This window comes from Canis aureus, chromosome 19 (assembly GCF_053574225.1).
Source record: "Canis aureus isolate CA01 chromosome 19, VMU_Caureus_v.1.0, whole genome shotgun sequence".
In the NCBI taxonomy this organism is placed as follows: domain Eukaryota; kingdom Metazoa; phylum Chordata; class Mammalia; order Carnivora; family Canidae; genus Canis; species Canis aureus.
In genome coordinates this window covers 50,707,304-50,729,444 of record NC_135629.1, presented here as the reverse complement: position 1 = coordinate 50,729,444, position 22,141 = coordinate 50,707,304, and the positions used below count along the sequence as shown (strand labels likewise).

General features: G+C 43.7%; 2 protein-coding genes across 14 annotated transcripts in view; one reads left to right on the top strand and one right to left on the bottom strand.

Moving 5' to 3' along the window:
• LOC144290500 (uncharacterized) overlaps positions 1-22,141 on the bottom strand; it is a 41,038-nt gene that overhangs the window by 12,457 nt on the left and 6,440 nt on the right. For 2 of the 11 annotated variants that reach the window (XM_077859809.1, XM_077859807.1), the window contains exons 2-3: positions 17,702-17,885; positions 4,540-4,583 (exon numbers count right to left, since the gene is read on the bottom strand). The exons of 3 other annotated variants lie outside the window; for them this stretch is intronic. In XM_077859809.1, the coding sequence (XP_077715935.1) occupies positions 4,540-4,542 (3 nt within the window). In that variant the 5' untranslated portion in view covers positions 4,543-4,583; positions 17,702-17,885. 6 more of the 11 variants (XM_077859812.1, XM_077859808.1, XM_077859811.1 and 3 more) reach the window with 5 other exon arrangements.
• The window catches only part of LOC144290497 (uncharacterized), a 47,444-nt gene continuing 35,470 nt past the window's right edge, over positions 10,168-22,141 (top strand). Inside the window, exons 1-3 of one of the 3 annotated variants that reach the window (XM_077859792.1) lie at positions 10,168-10,333; positions 13,124-13,169; positions 15,711-15,809. In XM_077859792.1, coding sequence (XP_077715918.1) covers positions 15,726-15,809 — 84 coding nt within the window. In that variant the 5' untranslated portion in view covers positions 10,168-10,333; positions 13,124-13,169; positions 15,711-15,725. Of the gene's footprint in view, positions 10,334-12,180; positions 12,328-13,123; positions 13,170-15,710; positions 15,810-22,141 lie in introns of those variants that run through there. The other 2 variants (XM_077859800.1, XM_077859802.1) reach the window with 2 other exon arrangements.

Here is a 22,141-nt window from a genome sequence, read left to right as displayed (position 1 = left end):
TCCACAGGGCATAAGGGGCCAACCCAGCCTCTGTCACAGCTTCACAGAGACAAAAACCAACAAAGAAAAAAAAAAAAAAGAATAAAGAAACCAACAAAGACATCAATGCAGGAACCACTTTTAAGGAGGGCCGCATTCCAACAGTTCTGTTCCCAAACCCTAGAAATTCTCACAACTGCCAACTTTGGTTGGTCCCATCTAAAACTGAGGCTTGCGGATCCCTGGGTGGCTCAGCGGTTTGGCACCTGCCTTTGGCCCAGGGGGTGATCCTGGAGTCCCGGAATCGAGTCCCATGTCAGGCTCCCGGCATGGAGCCTGCATCTCCCTCCTCCTGTGTCTCTGCCTCTCTCTCTCTCTCTATGTCTATCATAAATAAATAAACCTTAAAAAATAATTAAAAAATAATAAAACTGAGGCTTGCTGGGTCACCAATGTAACAGAGGGCAGCACAGGGCACAGTACGAGCTCCCTAGCACCCAGCAGTATATGCCACCGTCAGTCAGAAAACCAGGTGAGCAACTTAAAGCAAGAAGAACAGATCCATGGAATGGTGGCCACATGTATACATGCTGCTCATGGTGTCAACTGTTATGGCCACCTGCTGAGAAGTGGTTCATAAGTTAAGTGGGATGGCTATGTAGCTTCCAACAACACCCAGACACCCAGACAGTAGGAAAAGGCTCAGGACTCATGTCAGAAGTCTCAAGACAAGGGTGCCTCTCAGGCAGCTCCGAAATGGCTTCAAAAGAATGAAGAGCCTGGCTGGGTAAGAAGTTCATCGGAGTTGGGGAGTGGGGCGGGGGCAAGAGTTCTGCACACAGACAGGAGCTTTCCTGGTTGGAATCTCCTGCCTGCTCTAGAGGAAAGACCACCCAGGCTTTCTCATGGGCATGTCCAGCTGGGAGCACAAGGGGTGGGGGGCAGAGTGGGGAGGTGAGGCTTAAGCTGTCAGCACTCAAAACACCCTAAAATGCAAATCTGACTGCTCATTACAAGGGCAAATATCAGTAAGAATAATATGCACTCGCAATTACTTGTTGGATACAGGAGGCTCAGGAAATGATGAAAATTATGTATTTGGGGGTGGCTGGGTTTAACGGTGCTGGAAGGAACTAGGATAAGTTTATGGTGATTTTCTTAAGTTATGCTCCCTATCTTACAAATTTATTTTTTTTAATTTTATTTATTTATTCATGAGAGACACAGAAAGAGAGGCAGAGAGAGGAGAGGGAGAAAGAGAGGCAGAGGGAGGAGAAGCAAGCTCCATGCAAGGAGCCGGATGTGGGACTGGATCCCAGATATCTGGGATCAGGCCCTGAGCCAAGTGCAGACCCTCAGCTGCTGAGCCACCCAGGCGTCCCACAAATTTACTTTAAAAACATATAAATTTGGGACCCTGGGTGGCTCAGTCAATAAAGCGTCCAACTCTTGGTTTCAGCTCAGGTTATAGTCTCAGTGTCCTAGGATGGAGCTCCATGTTGGGCTCCATGCTCAGCGTGGAGTTTGCTTGTCCCTCTCCCTCTGCTCCTTCTCTCTCTCCCTCTGGAATAAATAAATAACATCTTTAAAATATATAAATTTACATATATTATACTATTTAACAGTCTTGATTTCATTTTAACTGTACACAGGAAACCATTTTAAGTTGTAATTCCTTTAAACACTAAAATTACAAAAGTGTAAAGCATTTGTATGGCTCATGAAAATTTTCATGGGCAGCCCGGATGGCTTAGCAGTTTAGTGCCACCTTCAGCCCGGGGTGTGATCCTGGAGACCCGGGATCAAGTGCCGCATCAGGCTTCCTGCATGGAGCTTGTTTCTCCCTCTGCCTGTGTCTCTGCCTCTCTCTCTCTGTGTCTCTCATTAATAAATAAAATCTTTAAAAAAAAAAAAAGAAAAGAAAGAAAATTTTCAAATGTTCAACTAGCAGGACATGGGACATCAGTTTGTCCTTCTCCTATATCACACACAGGGTATTTTCCAGGAATAAGTACCATATTACAATACAGTAGGGGTTTGAGTTTAGCTCCTTACATGCACTGGATTTTCAAATATTTATACAAGCTTTGGGCCGTTTTCCTCACATCAATTAAAATAGGGATTCAATTGCTTTAGCCTGTTGAATGTCAGTGTTCTCTAGGGTCATGCACGTGCACTAACTGATCCAAAAATGAAAAGTGACCTGAAGAAAACTTAATTGAATGCCTCACATCCAGTGTTTATGTGGAAAGGAAGGGAAAAAATTAAGGCACTTTACTGGCTCAACAAGAAAACTCACAAGTGGGGCTTCTGGGTGGCTCATTGGTTAAGCATCTGCCTTCAGCTTAAGTCATGATCCCAGGGTCCAGGGATCGAGCCCCGTGTTGGGCTGCCTGCTCAGTGAAGAGCCTGCTTCTCTCTCTCCTGCTCTCCCTACTTGTGCTGTCAAATAAATAAATAAAATCTTTAAAAAAAAAAAAAAGAGGGATCCCTGGGTGGCGCAGCGGTTTGGCGCCTGCCTTTGGCCCAGGGCGCGATCCTGGAGACCCGGGATCGAATCCCACATCAGGCTCCCAGTGCATGGAGCCTGCTTCTCCCTCTGTCTGTGTCTCTGCCTCTCTCTCTCTCTCTCTCTCTCTGTGACTATCATAAATAAAAAAAAAAAAAAAAGAAACCTCACAAATATGGATTGCGTTCACAAAAATAAATAGGACATTAATTATTAACATGAGAACAAACTGTTTTATAAACTAGTAATCAGGGGATCCCTGGGTGGCACAGCGGTTTGGCGCCTGCCTTTGGCCAGGGGTGTGATCCTGGAGTCCCGGGATCGAGTCCCGTGTCAGGCTCCCTGCGCTTCTCCCTCTACCTGTGTCTCTGCCTCTCTCTCTCTCTGTGTGTCTCTCATGAATAAATAAATAAAATCTTTAAAAAAATAAATAAATAAAATAAGCTAGTAATCATAGCTGAACACTAGAAGTCTCCAAGTCTACGCCTTGGAAATCCATTTGAACTCATCCCAAATTAAAGAACAGACCTATAAATAAATAAATAAATAAATAAATAAATAAATAAATAAACGAACAGACCTCAGAATATTAGTAACACACATAAGAGAGGGAATAATAATAATACTGGCAGGGTAATGATAGAATTTTTTTTTTTCTTTCGAAATTCACTCCTTTCTTGACTCTTTGGAAATATTTTACACTGTCTTTCACGTTGTATGGATTTTTATTTTTTATTTTTTATTTTTTTGTATGGATTTTTAAAAGATTTTTATCTATTCATGAGAGACACAGAGAGGGGCAGACATAGGTAGAGGGAGAAACAGACTCCCTGTCCCAGGACTCGATCCCAGGACGCCAGTTACAGCCTGAGCCAAAGGCAGACGCTCAACCAGAGCCACCCAGGGGCCCCTCACGTTGTATGGATTAAATAAATTTTTATTCATTGAAAATTTTAAGACTAAAATTAATTGAATAAATCTTTTAAATGTGACAAACCAGAGGAGTGGTCGTGCTGACAGGGGAGATCACCCAGGAAAGTTTCAAAGAGGAATTTCCACCCAAAGGGCTTCCCATAGGATGTCTGTGCCCAGGAAAAAATCCTGGGAGGAGGGGCACAAGGACTTCGTACTGCGTTGTTCCAGGGGGTTATTCCCTACTTTTCCCTTCCGTAAAATATCTAGGAATACAAACTAAACGCATTTAAAAGCGACATCCAGGGGATCCCTGGGTGGCGCAGCGGTTTAGCGCCTGCCTTTGGCCCAGGGCGCGATCCTGGAGACCCGGGATCGAATCCCACATCGGGCTCCCGGTGCATGGAGCCTGCTTCTCCCTCTGCCTATGTCTCTGCCTCTCTCTCTCTCTCTGTGTGACTACCATAAATAAATTAAAAAAAATTAAAAAAAAATAAAATAAAAGCGACATCCATTAAAACCAGGGGAAGGGGGGATGATAAATAACTGAAATACTGGGTCTGCTTGAAATGCATCATGAAGGACGAACAGTTCATTGTGACGCTGTGAATTGGAGACGGGAAGTGGGCCAGGAGGGATATGGAAATTGCCTCAACGACTGCCAGTCCCAGGGAGAGCTGCGCGCGACAGGACCGTGGATTTCACCGTTTTCCACAATTCTGGAACACTCAGAAGAAAACGGTCCCCTCTGAAGAGAAAGGAAGGACTGGAGACCTCACAGACCATGCACCTTCCGCGCACGAACTCCGGAGGGCCAGTCGCGATCGTCCCCTGTCACTTGGGGTCACCACTGCATAGCCTGGGGAGTCACGGAGCTGCGGGCGCAGAGCTGTCGGTCCAGACTCGAGGGCCGAAGTTGCCGCGCGCAGGGACGCGACAGGACTCTGGAATGCCAGCTGCCCGCCCCGCCCCCGCGCCGCGCGCCGGCGGGGCCTGAGGTCCGAGAGGCGCCCCCGACGCACTGGAGTCCCAGACTTCAGAGTTGTCCGCGGGGAAGCGAGATCGCGCCACGGCCGCCTCCGGCCGGTTCCAAACAGCACTCCGCCCCCCTCTCTGGAAGCCCGGGCCTGCACACTCACCATTTCTAGCTTTCCTGGGTCTCCCAGCGTTCCACCTGCGATTTCTGGGGAAAGTACAGGTCTCAGTCAGGTAGAATCAGAGGAAGAGCGACGCGGAAGTTTGGAGCGCAGGTAACCCGCTATGCCAACAATGGCGGGAGCCAGAGGCCTCCTGCGGTGCGCCTGCGGAGCGTCGCCCCACCCACCTGCCCTGACGTCTCCTCTGATTGGGCAGCTTGCAAGGCCCGCCCCCTCTCCCTGGGGAGTGACGGCAGGCCAGAGGTTTGGTGTCTGGGGAGCACCGGTGGGGAACTCGTGGTCTCCAGGGACCTTTACGTTGGAGGGTAACGCTGAGGGGCCAACTCTGGAACTGTGACCCTTTACAAATACACACCCTTGAGTCACCTGGCTCCATTTTGATCCCCATCCTTACTTATTTCAGAGTTTAAAAACCCTGTTGCCTTCCAAGCACTCAGCTGTGGTGGAAAGTTGGAACCCTAGTCCCAGCTGAGTAACGGACTCTTCCAAGACCGTAAGTTGTAGGGTGTTTAGTCACCTACACCTGAGTATTCTCAGGTATACGTTTTATGCTGAAAGGAACTTTATTTCAGATGATTGTTTGAATGTATCCTTAAAGAACTGTGCTATATAAAAGGCTATAATACCTGTAAGGTAATTTGATTACTGTTTGGGCTGATGTAACAAGAAACAAGAAAAGGTTACGTGAGTATAGGATGTTCTTGGAAAGTGTACTTGGAAAGTATTAATATCCTTTTTTTTTTTTTTTTCATGATAGTCACAGAGAGAGAGAGAGAGAGAGAGAGAGGCAGAGAGAGAAGCAGGCTCCATGCACCGGGAGCCCGACGTGGGATTCGATCCCGAGTCTCCATGATCGCGCCCTGGGCCAAAGGCAGGCACCAAACCGCTGCGCCACCCAGGGATCCCAGTATTAATATCCTTAAGAGATTGGTTTGCAAAACTCTTAATGCATTTATCCACTTATTTGAACAACTTTGGGGAAGCATTTTTTAAAAAATCATTTTATTTTTCATCATGATAAATGTACTCTTTTATCCCCATTCCCTACTTCCCCCATACCCCCACCTACTCCCCTCTGGTAACTATCAATTTGTTCTTAATCTTAAGAGTCTGGTTCGGTTTTTTTTTTTTAAGATTTTATTTACTTATTCATGAGAGACACAGACAGAGAGAGGCAGAGACATAGGCAGAGAGAGAAGCAGACTCGCTGCAGGGAGCCTGATGCAGGACTTGATCCTAGGACCCTGGAATCACAATCTGAGCCAAAGGCGGACTCTCATCTACTGAGCCACCCAGGTGCCCCAATAGTCTGTTTCTTGGTTTGTCTTTTTTTCCTTTGTTTTTTTTTTAATATTAGATTTATTTATTTATTTGTTTGTTTATTTATTTATTCATGAGAGACACAGAGAAAGAGAGAGGCAGAGACACAGGCAGAGGGAGAAGCAGGCTCCATGCAGGGAGCCCCACGTGGGACTCGATCCTGGGTCTCCAGGATCACGCCCTGGGCCGAAGGTAGATGCTTAACCACCGAGCCACCTGGGCTGCCCCTTTTGGTTGTTTTGTTTCTTAAATTCCATGTATGAATGAAATCATACCGTATTTGTCTTTTTATAATTTCGCTTAGCATTATACTCTCTTGCTCCATCTATGTTGTTGCAAATGGCAAGATTTCATTCTTTTTATAGCTGAGTAATGTTCATATATATATATATATATATATACATATATATCACTTCTTATCAATTTGTCTAACTACAGACACTTGGACTGCTTCCATAGTTTCACTATTGTAGAGAATGCTGCATAAACATAGAGGTGCATGTACTCCTTTGAATTAGTGTTTTTGTATTTGGGGGGTAAATATCCAGTAGTGTGATTCCTGGATTGTAGGATAGTTCTCTTTTTAATTTTTGAGGAACCTCTATACTGTTTTCCAGAGTGGCTGCACCAGTTTGCATTCCCACCAACAGTGCAAGAGGATTTCTTTTTCTCCACATCCTCACCAATACCTGTTGTTTCTTGTGTTGTTGGTCTTAGTCATTCTGACAGGTGTGAGGTGATACCTTGTTGTAGTTTTGATTCACATTTCTTTGATGATGAGTGATGTTGAGCATCTTTTCATGTGTCTGCTGGCCATCTGGATGGCTTCTTTGGAGAAATGTCTGTTTATGTCTTCTGTCCATTTTTTAGTTGGATTATTTGTTTTTTGGGTATTGAGTTGTATCAATTCTTTATGTATTTTGGATACTAACCCTTTATCAGATATGTTGTTGGCAAATATCTTCTCCCATTCAGTAAGTTGCCTTTTAGTTTTGTTGATTACATCCTTCACTGGGCAGAAACTTTTTATTTTGATGTAGTCCCAATAGTTTCTTTTTTTGCCTTTATTTCCCTTGCCTCAGGAGACATATCTAGAAAAATATTGATATGGCCAAAGTCAGAGAGATTACTGTCTGTGCATTCTCCAAGGATTCTTATAGTTTCAGGTCTCACATTTAGGTCTTTAATCCATTGTGAGTTTATTTTTGTGTATGGTGAAAGAAAATGGTCCAGTTTCATTCTTTTGCATGTGACTGTCCGGGTTTCCCAAAACCATTTGTTGAAGAGTTGAACAACTTTATTGGATCCAATTCACATACTATACAATGGATCCCTTTAATTTGTACAACTCACTGTTTTTTTTTTTTTAAAGATTTTATTTATTTATTCATGAGAGAGAGAGAGAGAGGAACAGACACAGGCAGAGGGAGAAGCAGGCTCCATGCAGGGAGCCCGAAGTGGGACTCGATCCCGGGTCTCCAGGATCAGGCCTTGGACTGAAGGCAGTGCTCAACCGCTGAGCCACCCAGGCTGCCCAAGTGTCTGACTCTTGATTTCGGCTCAGGTCATGATCTCAGGGTGGTGAGGTCAAGCCCCATTTTGAGCTCTGTTTTGGGCATGGAGCCTCCTTAAGATTCTCTCTCTCCTTCTTCATCTGCCTCTCCTCTTTGCCTCTCCCTCTCAAAAAAATAAAAAAAGAATATTATTTTCATAAATTTGTGCTAGGCCAACTAGATAGCCATGTGCAAAAGAAAGGTTTGGGGTGTCTGGGTGGTTCAGGTCAGCTAAGCGTCTGCTTTTGGCTCAGGTCCTGATCTCAGGGTCCTGTGGTTGACCCCCACATAGTGTTGGGCTTCCTGCTTATTGGGGAGTCTTGTTCTCCCTCTACCTCTCTCCACCCCCACTTGTGTACTCTCTCTCTCTCTGTCTCAAATAAACAAATAAAATCTTGGAAAAAAAGAGAAAAAAGAGATTTTATCCTTATAGGACACCACATACAATAATTTAACAGGATGAAGGATAAAGACCTAAATGTAAGAGTAAATTATAACACTTACCTAAAACATAGGAAACAATTCTTGACTTGTATTTGGCAAGGAATTGATAGCTGACACCAAGAGCAAGAATGGGAAAGAATGGGCTCCATCAAATTTGGACTTCATCAAATTAATGACTTTTTTTCTTAAAGGACACTTATCAGGAAAATGAAAACACTCTTTGGAACCCTTGTTGCACTATTGCTGAGAATATAAAATCGTGTTGATGGTATGATAAAACAACACGACAATTCCTTTAAAAATTACAAACCAAGTTATTCTCTGAGCTAGCAATTCTACTTTTGGGAATTGAAGTAGAATTGAAAGCAGTGACTCAAATAGCCTGACTCAGATCATTGACCACAGGGCTCTATGCCCCACTGGAATTGCTTGGGAGCACCATTATATTTTAAACAACACAAACCATGTGTTTGAACAAAATCACTCAAATTTAGTGTATGTGGAAAGGAGGAAAGAAACTAATGCGCATTTACTAGTTCAGCCAGAAAATCCCAAATATCTATTCCTTTGGGGGAAAGAAAGGTGTAAATTATTTTTCATGGCAAGACATTGTTTTGCAAATAAGTAGTCCTGCTTGAATATACTTCCACCCTGCAAATCTAAGCGGATTTGAAACCACCCAGAATTAAAGAATAGGCCTCAAAAACTTACAACACACTCTCTGGACAAGAAAAAGTGAAATTAAAATCCTTAACAAATGGAATGTAATACTAGAATATCTTTTTTCTGAAATTCACCACATTTTTACCTCTTTGGAAATATTTTATACTTTTCTTCAAGCTCTATTAATTAAATAAATTTTATCCCTATTGGAAAAAGAAATAAATTAGTACATCTTTTTAAAATGACAAACCCAGGGTGGTAACCAGACAAATCACCCAGAAAATTTTCAAAGTTGAAACTCTACCAAAAGACTTCCCATTGGATGCTTGTGCCCAGGAAATAAACTTAGGGGAGAGGCACATGGATGTCATATAAGATATTCCAGATTGTTGTTCTGTGCAATTGAAACATTGAGTCTGTTTGAAATACACCATAGAGAACAAATAGTTGATAATGTCAATCAGAAAGGAAAGTGACATTGGGAAACACAGGAGCCATCTCAAAATTTAGGCATTTATTCCAGTTCTGACATGATTTCCCAGTATCACCGTAATTGTATCACTACAGAACTGCACACCTAAACTAGAAATGTCATAGTTTGTGTATATTAGCACAATTAAAAGTATAAATTTTATTTTATTTTTTTATGATAGTCACAGAGAGAGAGAGGCAGAGACACAGGCAGAGGGAGAAGCAGGCTCCATGCACCGGGAGCCCGACGTGGGATTCGATCCCAGGTCTCCAGGATCGGCCCTGGGCCAAAGGCAGGCGCCAAACCGCTGCGCCACCCAGGGATCCCAAAAGTATAAATTTTAAAGCAAAAGATTCAAATACTTGGGAGGCTATGGAAATCTTTAGCTAAAATACCACATGCATGCAGGTAGATAAGGGATGGGTAGAAACGCTGTCAACAGCGGGATCCAGTCTTTATTGCATAGGGTGAGATCATTTTTTTGTTCTATTTTTTAAGATTTTATTTACTTATTCATGAGAGACACACATACAGAGGCAGAGACATAAGCAGAGGGAGAAGCAGGCTCCCTGCAGGGAGCCCCATGGGGGACTCCATCCCTGGCCCCCGGGATCACGACCTTGAGCCAAAGGCAGACACTCAACCACTGAGCCACCCAGGTGTCCAGGTGAGATCATTTTTAAGTGTATTTGTAAACAAGGGTCACAGGTCTATGAGTGATTTCTCAGCCTCATGCCAACCTCAGAGCACCCTCTAGTACCGGTCTGGCCTGGTCAGGTGCTCCTCTTCCTCTGAAGAAGGACGTCGCTCCATTGGGACTCTTGAACTCCCTGCGCACACCTGTGTCCCCACATTTAGAAGGACCTGCAGGAAGACACCACTATCCCTCCAGGGCCTGGACCAAGTTTTGTCTAAAAGCAAACGTCCAAAACAATAAAAATATAAATATAAATAAATAAATAATGATAAATAAATAAATACATAAATAAACAAACAAATAAATAAATAAAAAAGCAAACGTCCAAGTTGCTGACAGGTTCCCGACCACCCGCAGAAACTGGTTCTCCTAAGCAATCAGACCTCCTGTTGTCACTCAGGAGCAGAGGGGCGGGTCCCTGCGAGCTGTCCAATCAGGGGCGAGCAGGGACGGGTGGGCGTGGCGACGCTCCGCAGCAGCTTGGACTCCGGGGGCCTCGCTCGCGATCGCATCTCACCTGCGCGTAACGGTCTCAGGTGGTTCTGCTGGAGCATCAGTCGCGCAGATTGAGGCGCCTGCTGCGGGCGCGGTAGGGACGACGCCCACGGGCCGAAAAGCTGGGAAGCGGTGAGTGTGCGGGGCCGGGGGTGCCAGGACGGGCGGAGGGGCTGGGCTGGCAGCCAGGACCCCTGTGCGCGGCCGCGTCTCCCCGGAACGTACGGTGACCACGGGGAGGGTCGTCAGGGGACAGTCGTGACTCGGTCTCTGTAGTTCGTGCGTGGGCGCTGCTGTGGTCTGTGGGGTCCCCAGTCTCTCCATTCTCTTGGGGGGCGCCCGTTTTCTCCTGAGTGTTCCAAATGTTTGGGAAGCAGAGGATCAAATCCACGACCCTGTCCCCAAGCCTATCCTTTCCTGGGACTGCCAATAAATGCTTGTTTCCAGATCCTGCCCCGCGTCCCCAGACGCCAGCTTCCCCTGTCCAGTTCAGAGCATCAGTATCAACTGTTTGTCTTCCTTGGTGCAATTCTAGCAGACAGTGTTTTAATCGTTTAGCGTTTTCACAGTCAGTGACGGCTTTTTTTTTTTTTTTTGGACGGCTCATTTTAAATGTTTATATTTTTGTCTGGATATTTTACGTGAGAAGCAAGCAGAGAATAACCACCTGTAACTACATTTTATGAAATCCTGTTACTCTCCTCCCACGATCTTTTCCTGGGCACAGACATCTTGTGGGAAGTCCTTTTGGGGGGAGGTTCCTCTTTTGAAAGTTTCCTGGGTGATCTGTCCTGCCAGCACTGCCCATGCCAAGATTTGTCACTTTGATAAAATTCATTCACTTTTAGTTTCCAGTTTCAATTAAATAAAATATATTTACTTGATAGATTGAAAAAGTATTAAATATTCCCAAAACACAAAAGGTGAATTTCAGAAAAAATAAAATATTCTAGTATCATATACATGTGTTAAAATTTCCTGTTTCTCATTATTTTTACCCCTGAGAAGGTGTAATAATATTCTAAGGTCTGTATTGTTTTGTTTTTTAATGTGAGGGCGAAGGGGAGCAGTTTCCAATATGATTCCAGCAATTGGAATATTCAAGTACTAGCCTGGGTGGCTCAGCGGTTTAGCGCCACCTTCAGCTCATGGAGTGATCCTGGAGACCCGGGATTGAGTCCCACATCCGGCTCCCTGTATGGAGCCTGCTTCCCTCTCTGCCTGTGTGTCTCTGCCTCTCTGTCTCTCTCTTGGTCTCTCATAAATAAATAAATAAAATCTTCAAAAAATAATATTCAAGTATGTTTGTTTATAGGACAGCTTCTTGCCATGGAAATAATAATCTACTCTCATTGTTTCGTAAAGTAATAAATACTTGTGGATTTTCTTGTTGAGCTGGAAAAAAAAAAGCCTTACAATCTTCTTCCATCTTTTCTACATAAACATTGGATTTGTGCGGTTTTTCTAGATTATTTAATACTGGGTTTGTGTCATTAAATATATCAATATAGTCCAAAGCTATGGGACTAGGAGCAGAAGACTATGACTAGACCCAAGGTAGGCTCCCCACCCCGTTTCTCATTGAGCCTGCATAGGGAAATACCTTCAAGACCTAGCTGGTTCAGGGATCCCTGGGTGGCTCAGCGGTTGAGCGCTTGCCTTCGGCCCAGGGCATGATCCTGGAGTCCCAGGATCCAGTCCCATATCGGGCTCCCTGCGTGGAGCCTGCTTCTCCCTCTGCCTCTCTCTCTCTCTCTCTTTCTCTGTCTCTCAAGAATAAATAAATCTTTAAAAAAAAAGGGGGGGGGCAGCCCGGGTGGCTCAGCGGTTTAGCACCTGCCTTCAGCCCAGGGTGTGGTCCTGGAGTCCCGGGCTCCCTGCATGGAGCCTGCTTCTCCCTCTGCCTGTGTCTCTGCCTCTCTCTCTCTGGTCTCTCATATGTAAATAAATAAAATCTTTAAAAAAAAAAAAAAAAAAAAAGAACCCAGCTGGTTCTTCCTGAGGAGCCTCTGCAGAAGTCCTTCCTGCTCATACCCAGCACAGAAGGAGCCATTGTATGAAGAGAAGCTACAGAGCCTGGAACGCTGGGGATGCATATGCACAAAGGGATGATGAGGCCCTTCGAGGTAACTGTGATACCCTTGTGTCTGTGTCTAGACAGTTTCAAGTTTCACCTGCAGATGCACTCCAGGGTAATTTGTATTGAGAAAGTCTGTGAAAGTCAGGAGTTCTGCGTCTGGGTTTAGGGTTCATGAATTTGGGAGTTCATCTGGTAGCAACCTAAAACTGAATCCATCTGAGAGTTTCCTCACTTGTGAGAATGGAAGCCTCAGAGAGGGAGGGGAGTTCAGGGTTCATTCCTATGGCTGCTCAGGTGTCCTTTCCTCACCCTCCTACCCCCCACTTTACTGGGATCTACCAACTCCAGGGCTTTTGTCTCCACTGGGAGAGACCAGAGTGTGTTTTACTCTCTGAATGTGGCTTTCCTAAGCAGGCTGATCATCTGTGCTGAATCCAATGTTTATGTTTCTTTTCTCTGGATTCCTTTTCAGATTGAGTATTACAGCCCTTTGGTTCTAGTTTCCCTTAGTACTTTGTAATTTTTTATTTATTTTAGAAAGGGAGGGAGATGGGGGAGGTGCAGAGGGAGAGAGAGAGAATCTTAAGCAGGCTCCATGTCCACCACAGAGCCTGACACAGGGTTCAGTGTCACGACCCTGAGATCACGACCTGGGCTAAAATCAGGAGTCACATGATTAACTGACAGAGCCACTCAGGCACCCTGGTACTTCATAATTTTTTTCCCTGTGGGAGAAATAACTTTTTTTGTTTCTTGGGCTTGAAAATGTAAGTTGATGGAGAGACATGATGGCAGTAAGGCAAGAAAACTATGGAACTAAATAGAATTTTTGTTCCTTTTAGGCAAAAGCACTTCAAGATTTGAGATGACCGTGCTTCAGTTTTTCAGGTACATGGTTTCATTTCTACATCAGTGTTTGTATGTGTGTGTCCCCAGAGGACACAGATATTTAAAAGGGTAAAGAATGTGAATTCCTATTTTAATTGATGTGAGGAAAGCTACTCATAGCTTATTAATTCTTTGGGGAGACCTGGGTGGCTCATTCGGTTAGGGATCTGCCTTTGGTTAGGGTCATGATCCCGGGGTCCTGCGATGGAGTCCCCTGTCAGGCTCCCTGCTCAGCGGGGAGTCTCCTCCCTCTGCCCCTCCCTCCTACTTGTGCGCTCTCTCTCACAGTGACTTCAAATAAATAAATAAAATATTTTTTTAAAAAAATGAAGTCTTTGAAAATCCAGTACATTTTTAAAAAGATTTTTAAATTTATTTATTCATAAGAGACACAGAAGCAGAGACATAGGCAGAGGGAGAAGCAGTCTTCCTGCAAGGAATCCGATGTGGAACTCGATCCTGGACACTGGGATTATGCCCTGGGCCGAAGGCAGACACTCAACCACTGAGCCACCCAGGCATCCTGAAAATCCAATATATTTAACCCAAACCCTATTGCATCAGAAGATTCTACTTATTTCTGAAGACACCCAGTATTGAACCTAGGGGAAGGACAAACTATGATGCTACATGTCCTTCTAGTTAGAAAAAGATAAGAAAATATTCTTTTTCTATGCTTTTCACTTTTGTAACTGTTAGTGTTTAAAGGAATTAAATCTGGGACACTTAGTTGGCTCGGTTGGTGGAGCACAAGACTCTTGATTGTCCTCCACTACAATCAAGGTTGTGGGGCTGAGCCTTACACTAGGTGTAGAGATTACTGAAAAATAAAAAGGGGAGCCTGAGTGGCTCAGTTGGTTAAGTGTCTGCCTTCAGCTCAGGTCATGATCCTGGAGTCCCAGGATTGAACCTCATGTCAGGATCCCTGCTCAGCAGGGAGTCTGCTTCTCCCTCTGCCCCTTCCCCTGCTCACCCCCCTCCCTCAAATAAATAAAATCCTTTAAAAAATGAATTAAGGGGTGCCTGGGTGGCTCAGTCAGTTAAGCATTTGCTTTCAGCTCAGGTCATGATCCCAGGGTCCTGAGATTAAGCCTCGACTCAGGCTCCCTGCTCAACTGGGAGTCCACTTCTTCTTCTCTCTCTGCCCCTCCCCCTCCTTGTGCTCTGTCTCTCTCTCTCAAATAAATAAAATCTTAAAAGAATTGAATCTTCGAATGGTCTCCTATGTACAAGAGTTAAAATTAAATAAAGCCTGCTAAATAGTAAAACACAGTATATACAAACTTCTGTTTATTTGAAGTAAATCTGTAAGACAGAAAGTCTAGGGGCAGCCCGGGTGGTTCAGTGGTTTAGCGCCGCCTTCAGCCCAGGGTGTGATCCTGGAGACCCTGGATCGAGTCCGCATCGGGTTCCTTGTGAGGAGTCTGCTTCTCCCTCTGCCTGTGTCTCTGCCTCTCTGTGTGTGTCTTCCATGAATAAATAAATAACAATCTTAAAAAAAAAAAAAAAAAAGGAAAGTCTAACTTATGAAAACTCACTGCCCAAATGTCCTGCTCTGCTCCGGGGCTGTAACTCCAGCCATCTTCAAATAAAGTGTTGATCATTTCATGAGCTTCCTGCCAGTGTTAATGTTTCTTTTTATGGAAACCAAGCCATTTCCAATGCATATTTTTCTTACCCATGTGTGTCCTTGTAATGAGCAGCCAGACTCTTTTGATGTTTGTTGACAGCTTACTCTTCACCCCTCCCTCTTTCCCTTATCTCCACAGTTGAACAAACAGACAAGAAAATCTGGAGGCTCCCTTATATGGCACTGGCTTCAGATTCCAAGTACACAAGCCCCTGTGTGCAGAATTCTTTCCCTGGCCCCACCCCTGACAAAGATTCTTTGCTTGACCAAACTTGAGTTAGGCTCCTGAAACTTCTCGTAAATCTGTCTGGGTAGCTTCTTGAAAAATCCAGTTTTAGCAAGAATCCTGCTAAGTCAGTTGAACCAGAATCACCCCCATCCCCTCCATATCTACACTTTTGATATTTGATCATGTTCCTCCCCCCACCACCTGGCCTGTCTTGAGTAAGAGTCCTGTTAGGTCATTTTAGCCAGAACCAGCTTACCCTGATTTTTCTCTTGGTAATTCTCTTTTCACTGACCTCCACCCTATTCTCTGGCCATAAACTCCCACTTGCCCATGCTGTATTCAGAATTGAGCCCCAGCTCTTTCTCACCCATTGTGAAATCTCATTGCCATTGTCTCTATACCTGTCACAGTGGTTCTGAATAAAATCTGCTCTACTGGGGCAGCCCTGGTGGCTCAGTGGTTTAGTGCCACCTTTAGCCCAGGGCCTGATCCTGGAGACCTGGGATTGAGTCCCACGTTGGGCTCCCTGCATGGAGCCTGCTTCTCCCTCTGCCTGTGTCTCTGCCTCTCCCTCTCTCTCTTTCTGTGTGTGTCTCTCATGAATAAATAAATAAAATCTTTAAAAAATCTGCTCTACTGTCTTTGACAAGTGTCATTGAATTTTTTTTTCTTTAATCCCCAGCCACAGTAAAAACCCATGATGAGCTCCTTTCCTTGCTTTTTGAAACACATTTCAGAGCTGCTTGAGAGACTGGCCTCCCCTCCCCTAGATCTCAATTATGTGAGTCTAGCCTTTTCTTACCCTCTTGATGTGCATGTGTGTTTTGGGGGCAGGGAGGAGGGGCATGAGTCTTAACACAGGAACCACATATCTGCGGTGACCATAACACTTGGTCGTGAGCAGCATATCCAAACAAAGCTACCACCCAAGGTCTGTCTTCTCTTACTCTGACTTGCTCACCTGCTCTGCTACCTGATGGTGGCATGCACTATGGGCTGCCGGGGCCTCAGGAGCTCATGCTGTGTGCTGTGCTGCCCTGTTTTGGTGAGCCTATCAAGCCTAAGTTCTAGATTCAACTGACCAGGGGTGGTAGGTCTAGGATTCCTAGGCCTTCAGAGCAGGAGGATGGGATTGGGGCCCTCCTTACAGTGGTCCTGGGTTGATGTGTTTGCAGGGATTTATCTGTGTGTTCGAATGAAGCAATGATAAAGGCTAGGTTGGCCCTGAGATATCCCAGGGGGTGGAGGTGGGAGAGAAGACTATATAAGAGAAGGGCACATCCAGGGGTCACTCCTGAGACAGCTGTCACTTAAAAAAAGAAAGAGAGGGGTGCCTGGGTGGCTCAGCGGTTGAGCATCTGCCTTTGGTTTAGGGCATGATCTCGGGGTCCCGGGATCAAATCCCACATCAGGCTTCCTGCATGGAGCCTGCTTCTCCCTCTGCCTATGTCTCTGCCTCTCTGTCTCTGTGTCTCTCATGAATAAATAAATAAAGTCTTTAAAAAGAGAGAGAAAGAGAAGAGAGGAAAAAGGCAGTCATTAGAATGCAGGCTGAGTCCCGACCCCAAATACCAAAGGACTCACTAGGATCCTTAAATACCTCTGTGGCTGCTGCCCTGCCTCTACTGCAGCAATATTCTGACCCTCAAGGGTATAGAGGAAAATACACATGGCTTCACTGTGGCACAGCGAAGGTATGAGTTTAAACTGACTTAAGTCCAGGATTTCCAAATCCTATAAAGTAACCAGTTGTCACAGAAGAGTCTCCTGTCCCTGATGGCACTGATTTGAGGCTCTCTGGAGGAAAAAATACATAAATATCAAGGTAGAGAGAATGCTCTCTTCCCTGAACTTCATCCAGTGACAAACAAAAACAAATAAGACCCAAATCATCACCAAAAACAAAACAAAATAGGGAAGGAAGAAAAGAGAAAAACGCTGAAAGAAAGGTCCACCATTTCACCCAATTGGAAATCCAAGATATACTAAAGGAATCAACACAATAACAAAAAAAAAAAAAAAAAAAAAAAGGTTACAGGACTACTGTTAAATTTTTTTTTAAAGATTTTATTTATTTATTCATGATAGTCACACAGAGAGAGAGAGAGAGGCAGAGACATAGGCAGAGGGAGAAGCAGGCTCCATGCAGGGAGCCCGATGTGGGATTCGATCCCGGGTCTCCAGGATCGCGCCCTGGGCCAAAGGCAGGCGCCAAACCGCTGCGCCACCCAGGGATCCCTACTGTTAAATTTTTTAAAAAAGATTTTATTTATTTATTCATGATAGACATGGAGAGAGAGAGAAGCAGAGACACAGGCAGAGGGAGAAGCAGGCTCCATCCAGGGAGCCTGATGTGAGACTGGATCCCTGTACTCCAGGATCATGCCCTGGGCCAAAAGCAGGCACTAAACCGCTGAGCCACCCAGGGATCCCCACGGGGCTACTGTTTAAACAACTCTTTACAAGACTAAGAGTTTGAAAGGGGTCTCTACAGCAGAGATTTTGAGTTAATTTTGCCATCTGCTTCAAAGCACAAATTCAGAAACCTTCATGCAAATAATACTAGGGTTCAAATTACAGCTATTTTGGGATTCCAGAAAATTTAAGCAAGTTACCCTGATAATGTAGGGGAGTTACTGAATATAAAATAGGGGACAAATAGATATGTCTTACCTTAATGCTCTCCTCAGTTTCTTGCCAGGTGTCATAGTTCTGCAGAAGTCACTTTTCTGCATTCAGTATAACATTAGCTGTGTCATATATGGTGTTTATTATATTAGGTACATTCTTCCTATACCTAATTTGTTTTACTTCATCATTAAAGGATGTTGGATTTTGTCAAATGCCTCTTCTGCACCTGTTGAAATGATCCTATAATTTTTATCTTGCATTTTATTAATTCAGTGTACCACATTTATTGATTTGCATATGTTGAACCATCCTTGCATCCCAGGGATAAAGCCCCTTGATCATGTTGAATAAGCCTTGTAATGTGTTGTTGTATTTGATAGCCTAGTATTTTGTAGAGGATTTTTGCATCTATGTTTCCTAGGGATATTGGCTTGTAATTTTCTTTTCTTGGAGTGTCCTTGTCAGACTTTGTTATCAATGTAATGCTAAATCATAAAATGATTTTGGAAGTGTTTTTTTTTTAAGATTTTATTTATTCATGAGAGACAGAGAAGCAGAGACATAGGCAGAGGGAGGAGCAGCTCCCTGTGGGGAGCCTGATGTAGAACTCGATCCCAGGACCCCAGGATCCCTACCTGAGCCAAAGGCAGATGCTCAACCAGAGCCACCCAGGCATTCCAGAAGTGTTTCTTACTCTCTAATTTGTTGAAAGAGTTTGAGAAGGATTAGTATGAATTTTTAAAGTATTTGGTAGAATTTACAGTGGAGCTATATGGTCCTGGGCTTTTCTTTGTTGGGAGGTTTTTGATGACTGGTTCAATTTCCTTACTTATTACTGAGCTTTTGTTTTTATATTTCATGATTCAGTCTTAGGAAGTTGTATGTTTATAAGAGTTTATCCAATACTTGTAGATTATCAAATTTGTTGACATTCATAGTAATCTCTTATGAATCTTTGTATTTCTGTGCTATCAGTTATGATTTCTTCTTAATTTCTAATTTTATTAAAGGGCTTTCTTTAAAGATGGTATCTATTTATTTATTTATTTATTTATTTTTAAAAATATTTTATTTATTTATTCATGAGAGAAACAGAAAGAAGGCAGAGACACAGGGAGAAGGAGAAGCATGCTCCTCACAGGGAGCCCGATGTGGGACTCGATCCCAGAACTCTGGGATCACCACCCTGAGCCGAAGGCAGACGCTCAACCACTGAGCCACCCAGGCATCCCAACTTTATTTACTTACTTACTTATTTATTTTATATATAGAGAGAGTACAAGCAGGGAGTCAGGAAGGGTGGAGGGAGTAGGAGAGAAAGAATAAAAAGCAGACTCTGCACTGAGTATGGAGCCAGACGTGGGGCTTGATCCAAGGGCCTTGAGATTGTGACTTGAGCCAAAATCAAGAGTTGGATGCTCAACTGACTGAACCACCCATGCACTCCTCTGATTTTATTAATCTTTTCTTTTTTCTTAGTCTACCTAAAGGTTTGCCAGTTTTGTGTATCTTTTCAAATGACCAACTCTTGGTTTCTTTGACCAGATAGTTTATGCTTTCATATATTTTCATGTTACTAATTAGAATCCCTTCATGTCAGCTTAATAAAATTCCTATAGCATTTCTTGTAAGGCAGGTCTAGAGGTGATGAAACTCCCTTAGTTTTGTCTGGAAAAGTCCTTCTCTTTCCTTCCCTTCTGAAGGATAGCCTTGCCAAGTAAAGCATTCTTGGTTGCCAGTTTCCTTCTCTCAGCACCTTGCATAAATCATTTCACCATCTCATGTCCTCAAGGTTTCTGTTGATTAATTTGCTAATAGTCTAATTAGGATTTCCTTGTATGTGATGTTTGGCCTTCCTCTTACTACTTTCAAAGTTCTCTCTGTCTTTTTGATGAATTGATTTTATTTTTTTAAATAATATATTTTTTAAGATTTTATTTATTTATTCATGAGACACACACACAGAGGGAGAGGCAGAGACATAGACAGAAGGAGAAGCAGGCTCCATGCAGGAAGCCCGATGTGGAACTCAATCCGGGGACTGTGGGATCATGCCCTGAGCCAAAGGCAGACGCTCAACCACTGAGCCGCCCAGGCACCCCTGATGAATTGATTTTAATGCATCTTTGTGAAGTCTTCTTCAGGTTCATCCTATTTAGGAATCTTTGAGTTTCATGAACCTGTCTGTCCACATCTCTCCCAAGATTTGGGAAGTTTCCAGACATTATTTCTTTATTATTTTTAAACATATTTATTTATTTTAGAGAGAGAGAGATGGCATGAGTGAGAGGGGCAGAGGGAGAGGGAATCTCAAGCAGACTGTGCTAAGTGCAGAGCCTGATGGGGGACTTAATCCCACAATTCCAAGACCTGAGCCAAAACCAAGAGTCAGATACTTAACCAATTGTACCACCCAGGCACCCCAGCCATTATTTATTTAAATAAGCTTTCTACCTTTCACTCTCTCTTGCTTCATATTTCATGATTCAGTCTTAAGAAGTTTGAAGTTTCTGTAACGCTTATATTATTTATTTTACTGGTGTCCCCTAAATCTCATAGACTTTCTTCATTCCTTTGCATTCCTTTTTTTTTCCTCCTTCATCTGTATAATTTCAAATGATTGGTCTTCATTGATCCTTTCATCATATTCATTGAACTTGATGCTTGAAGCACTCTATTTGCATTTTCCCATTTCATTTATTCTTCAGTGCTGGAATTCCGGTTTGGTTCATTATGATTTCTATCATCTACCATACTTCTTGTTTGTTCATGTATTATTTTCTAGATTTCATTGAATTGTCTGTAGAGGCTGCTTTTAGACAACAGGCTTGAACAGTGGAAACTTGATCAAGGCAAAGGGGCCCAAAGTGACCCCCACCCTTTGGCTGAATACAAACAGGCCCATCAGGCGACCCCTCTCAAAATATTCACAGGCCCTAACTAACCAATGGGCTACTTACAAGCAGACATAGTTACCAAAAAAAGGGAAAATTCCATACGTCACCATACCGCCTCATGTTCTCTCTTAAAAATAGCCCCCACCCACTGCCTCGTGGCAGATTGTCTCTCCTCTGCTGTCCTGCCCACTACTTCCTTGCGGTGTATTCAATAAAATTCTATCTTCTTTGTTCTACCTTGGGTGAACCCTTTTACCACCAATGCCGCCAGCTTCCTCCTGATCATCATCTCACATTAGGGAGCCCCCATCCAACTGAGAGAGACACCACATTGTCTGTGTTCTTGTGAAGCCTGTTGAGCTTTCTTAGAACAATTTTATCAACAATTTGCATATCTCCATTTCTATTGGACCAGTTACTGGAAAAGTATTGTGTTCCTTTGTTGGCATCATTTTTCCTTCGTTTGTGTGTATGTGTGTGTGTGTTCCTTGAAGTCTTGCATTAGTTCTTTGCATGTGAAGCAGTCACTTCTTTAGAAACAACTTGACCAGGACACCTGAGTGGCTCAGTGGTTGAGCATCTGCCTTCAGCTCAGGGCGTGATCCTGGAATCCTGAGATCCGAGTCCCACGTGGGGCTTTCTGCAGGGAGCCTGCCTCTCCCTCTGTGCCTGTGTCTCTGCCTCTCTCTCTGTGTCTTTCATGAATAAATAAATAAAATCTTTTAAAAATAGAAACAACTTCACCAGTCAGCCTGGCTAGGGATTCTGAGGCTCTCAGGCCATTTCTATTGATGTGCCTGCTTCACACCTCTGGTTCACCTTTTAGAGGTAATTCTTAAGATTTTATGCCTTCTTCTGATCCCTCAAAGCCAGGCCGGGTACTAAGAGCTTCCTTTTTGTTTTCCCTAGAGTGGTACCCTGGAAAGCATGATTTCTGGAAAGAAGTCTGACTTAATCCTTTTCTTTCTTACTCTATAGCTAAGTTTCTTGTAAACAACATGTAATTGTTATTTTACTACCCACTGTGAGAGTTGTTGTATTTCTCTTGTATTTAGTTGTTTAAAGTGATTGTTGGCAGGGTGTCTGGGTGGCTAAATCGGTTGGGAGTCTGCCTTTAGCTCAGGTAATGATCCTAGGGTCCTGCGATTGAGGCCCACATTGGGCTCTCTGCTAAATGGGGAGCCTGCTTCTCCTTCTGCCCTTCCCCTCTGCTCATGCTCTCTCTCACTCTCTTGCTCACTCTCTCTTAAATAAAATCTTTAAAAAAATAAAATGATTGTTATATTAAAATCTATATTTTTTTACTGTTTTCTATTTACTGCCTTTGTTCCTCTTTTCCTTTTTTCCTTCTCTGCCCTTTATTGAACAATTTACAAGGTTCCATTTCTGCTCTCTCTGCATATCATTATAGTTTTTTTGGTTGTTGGGCTTTTTTGGTTGCTGTAACCCAACCCCTCTCTGAAGCAACACTATACCACTCACTGGATGAGGAAGTACCTCATAATGGAGTATTACCAATTCCTCCCTACCTGTCCCTTATAACATTGTTGTCATTCATTTTGCTATAATGATAAGCTATAATGAA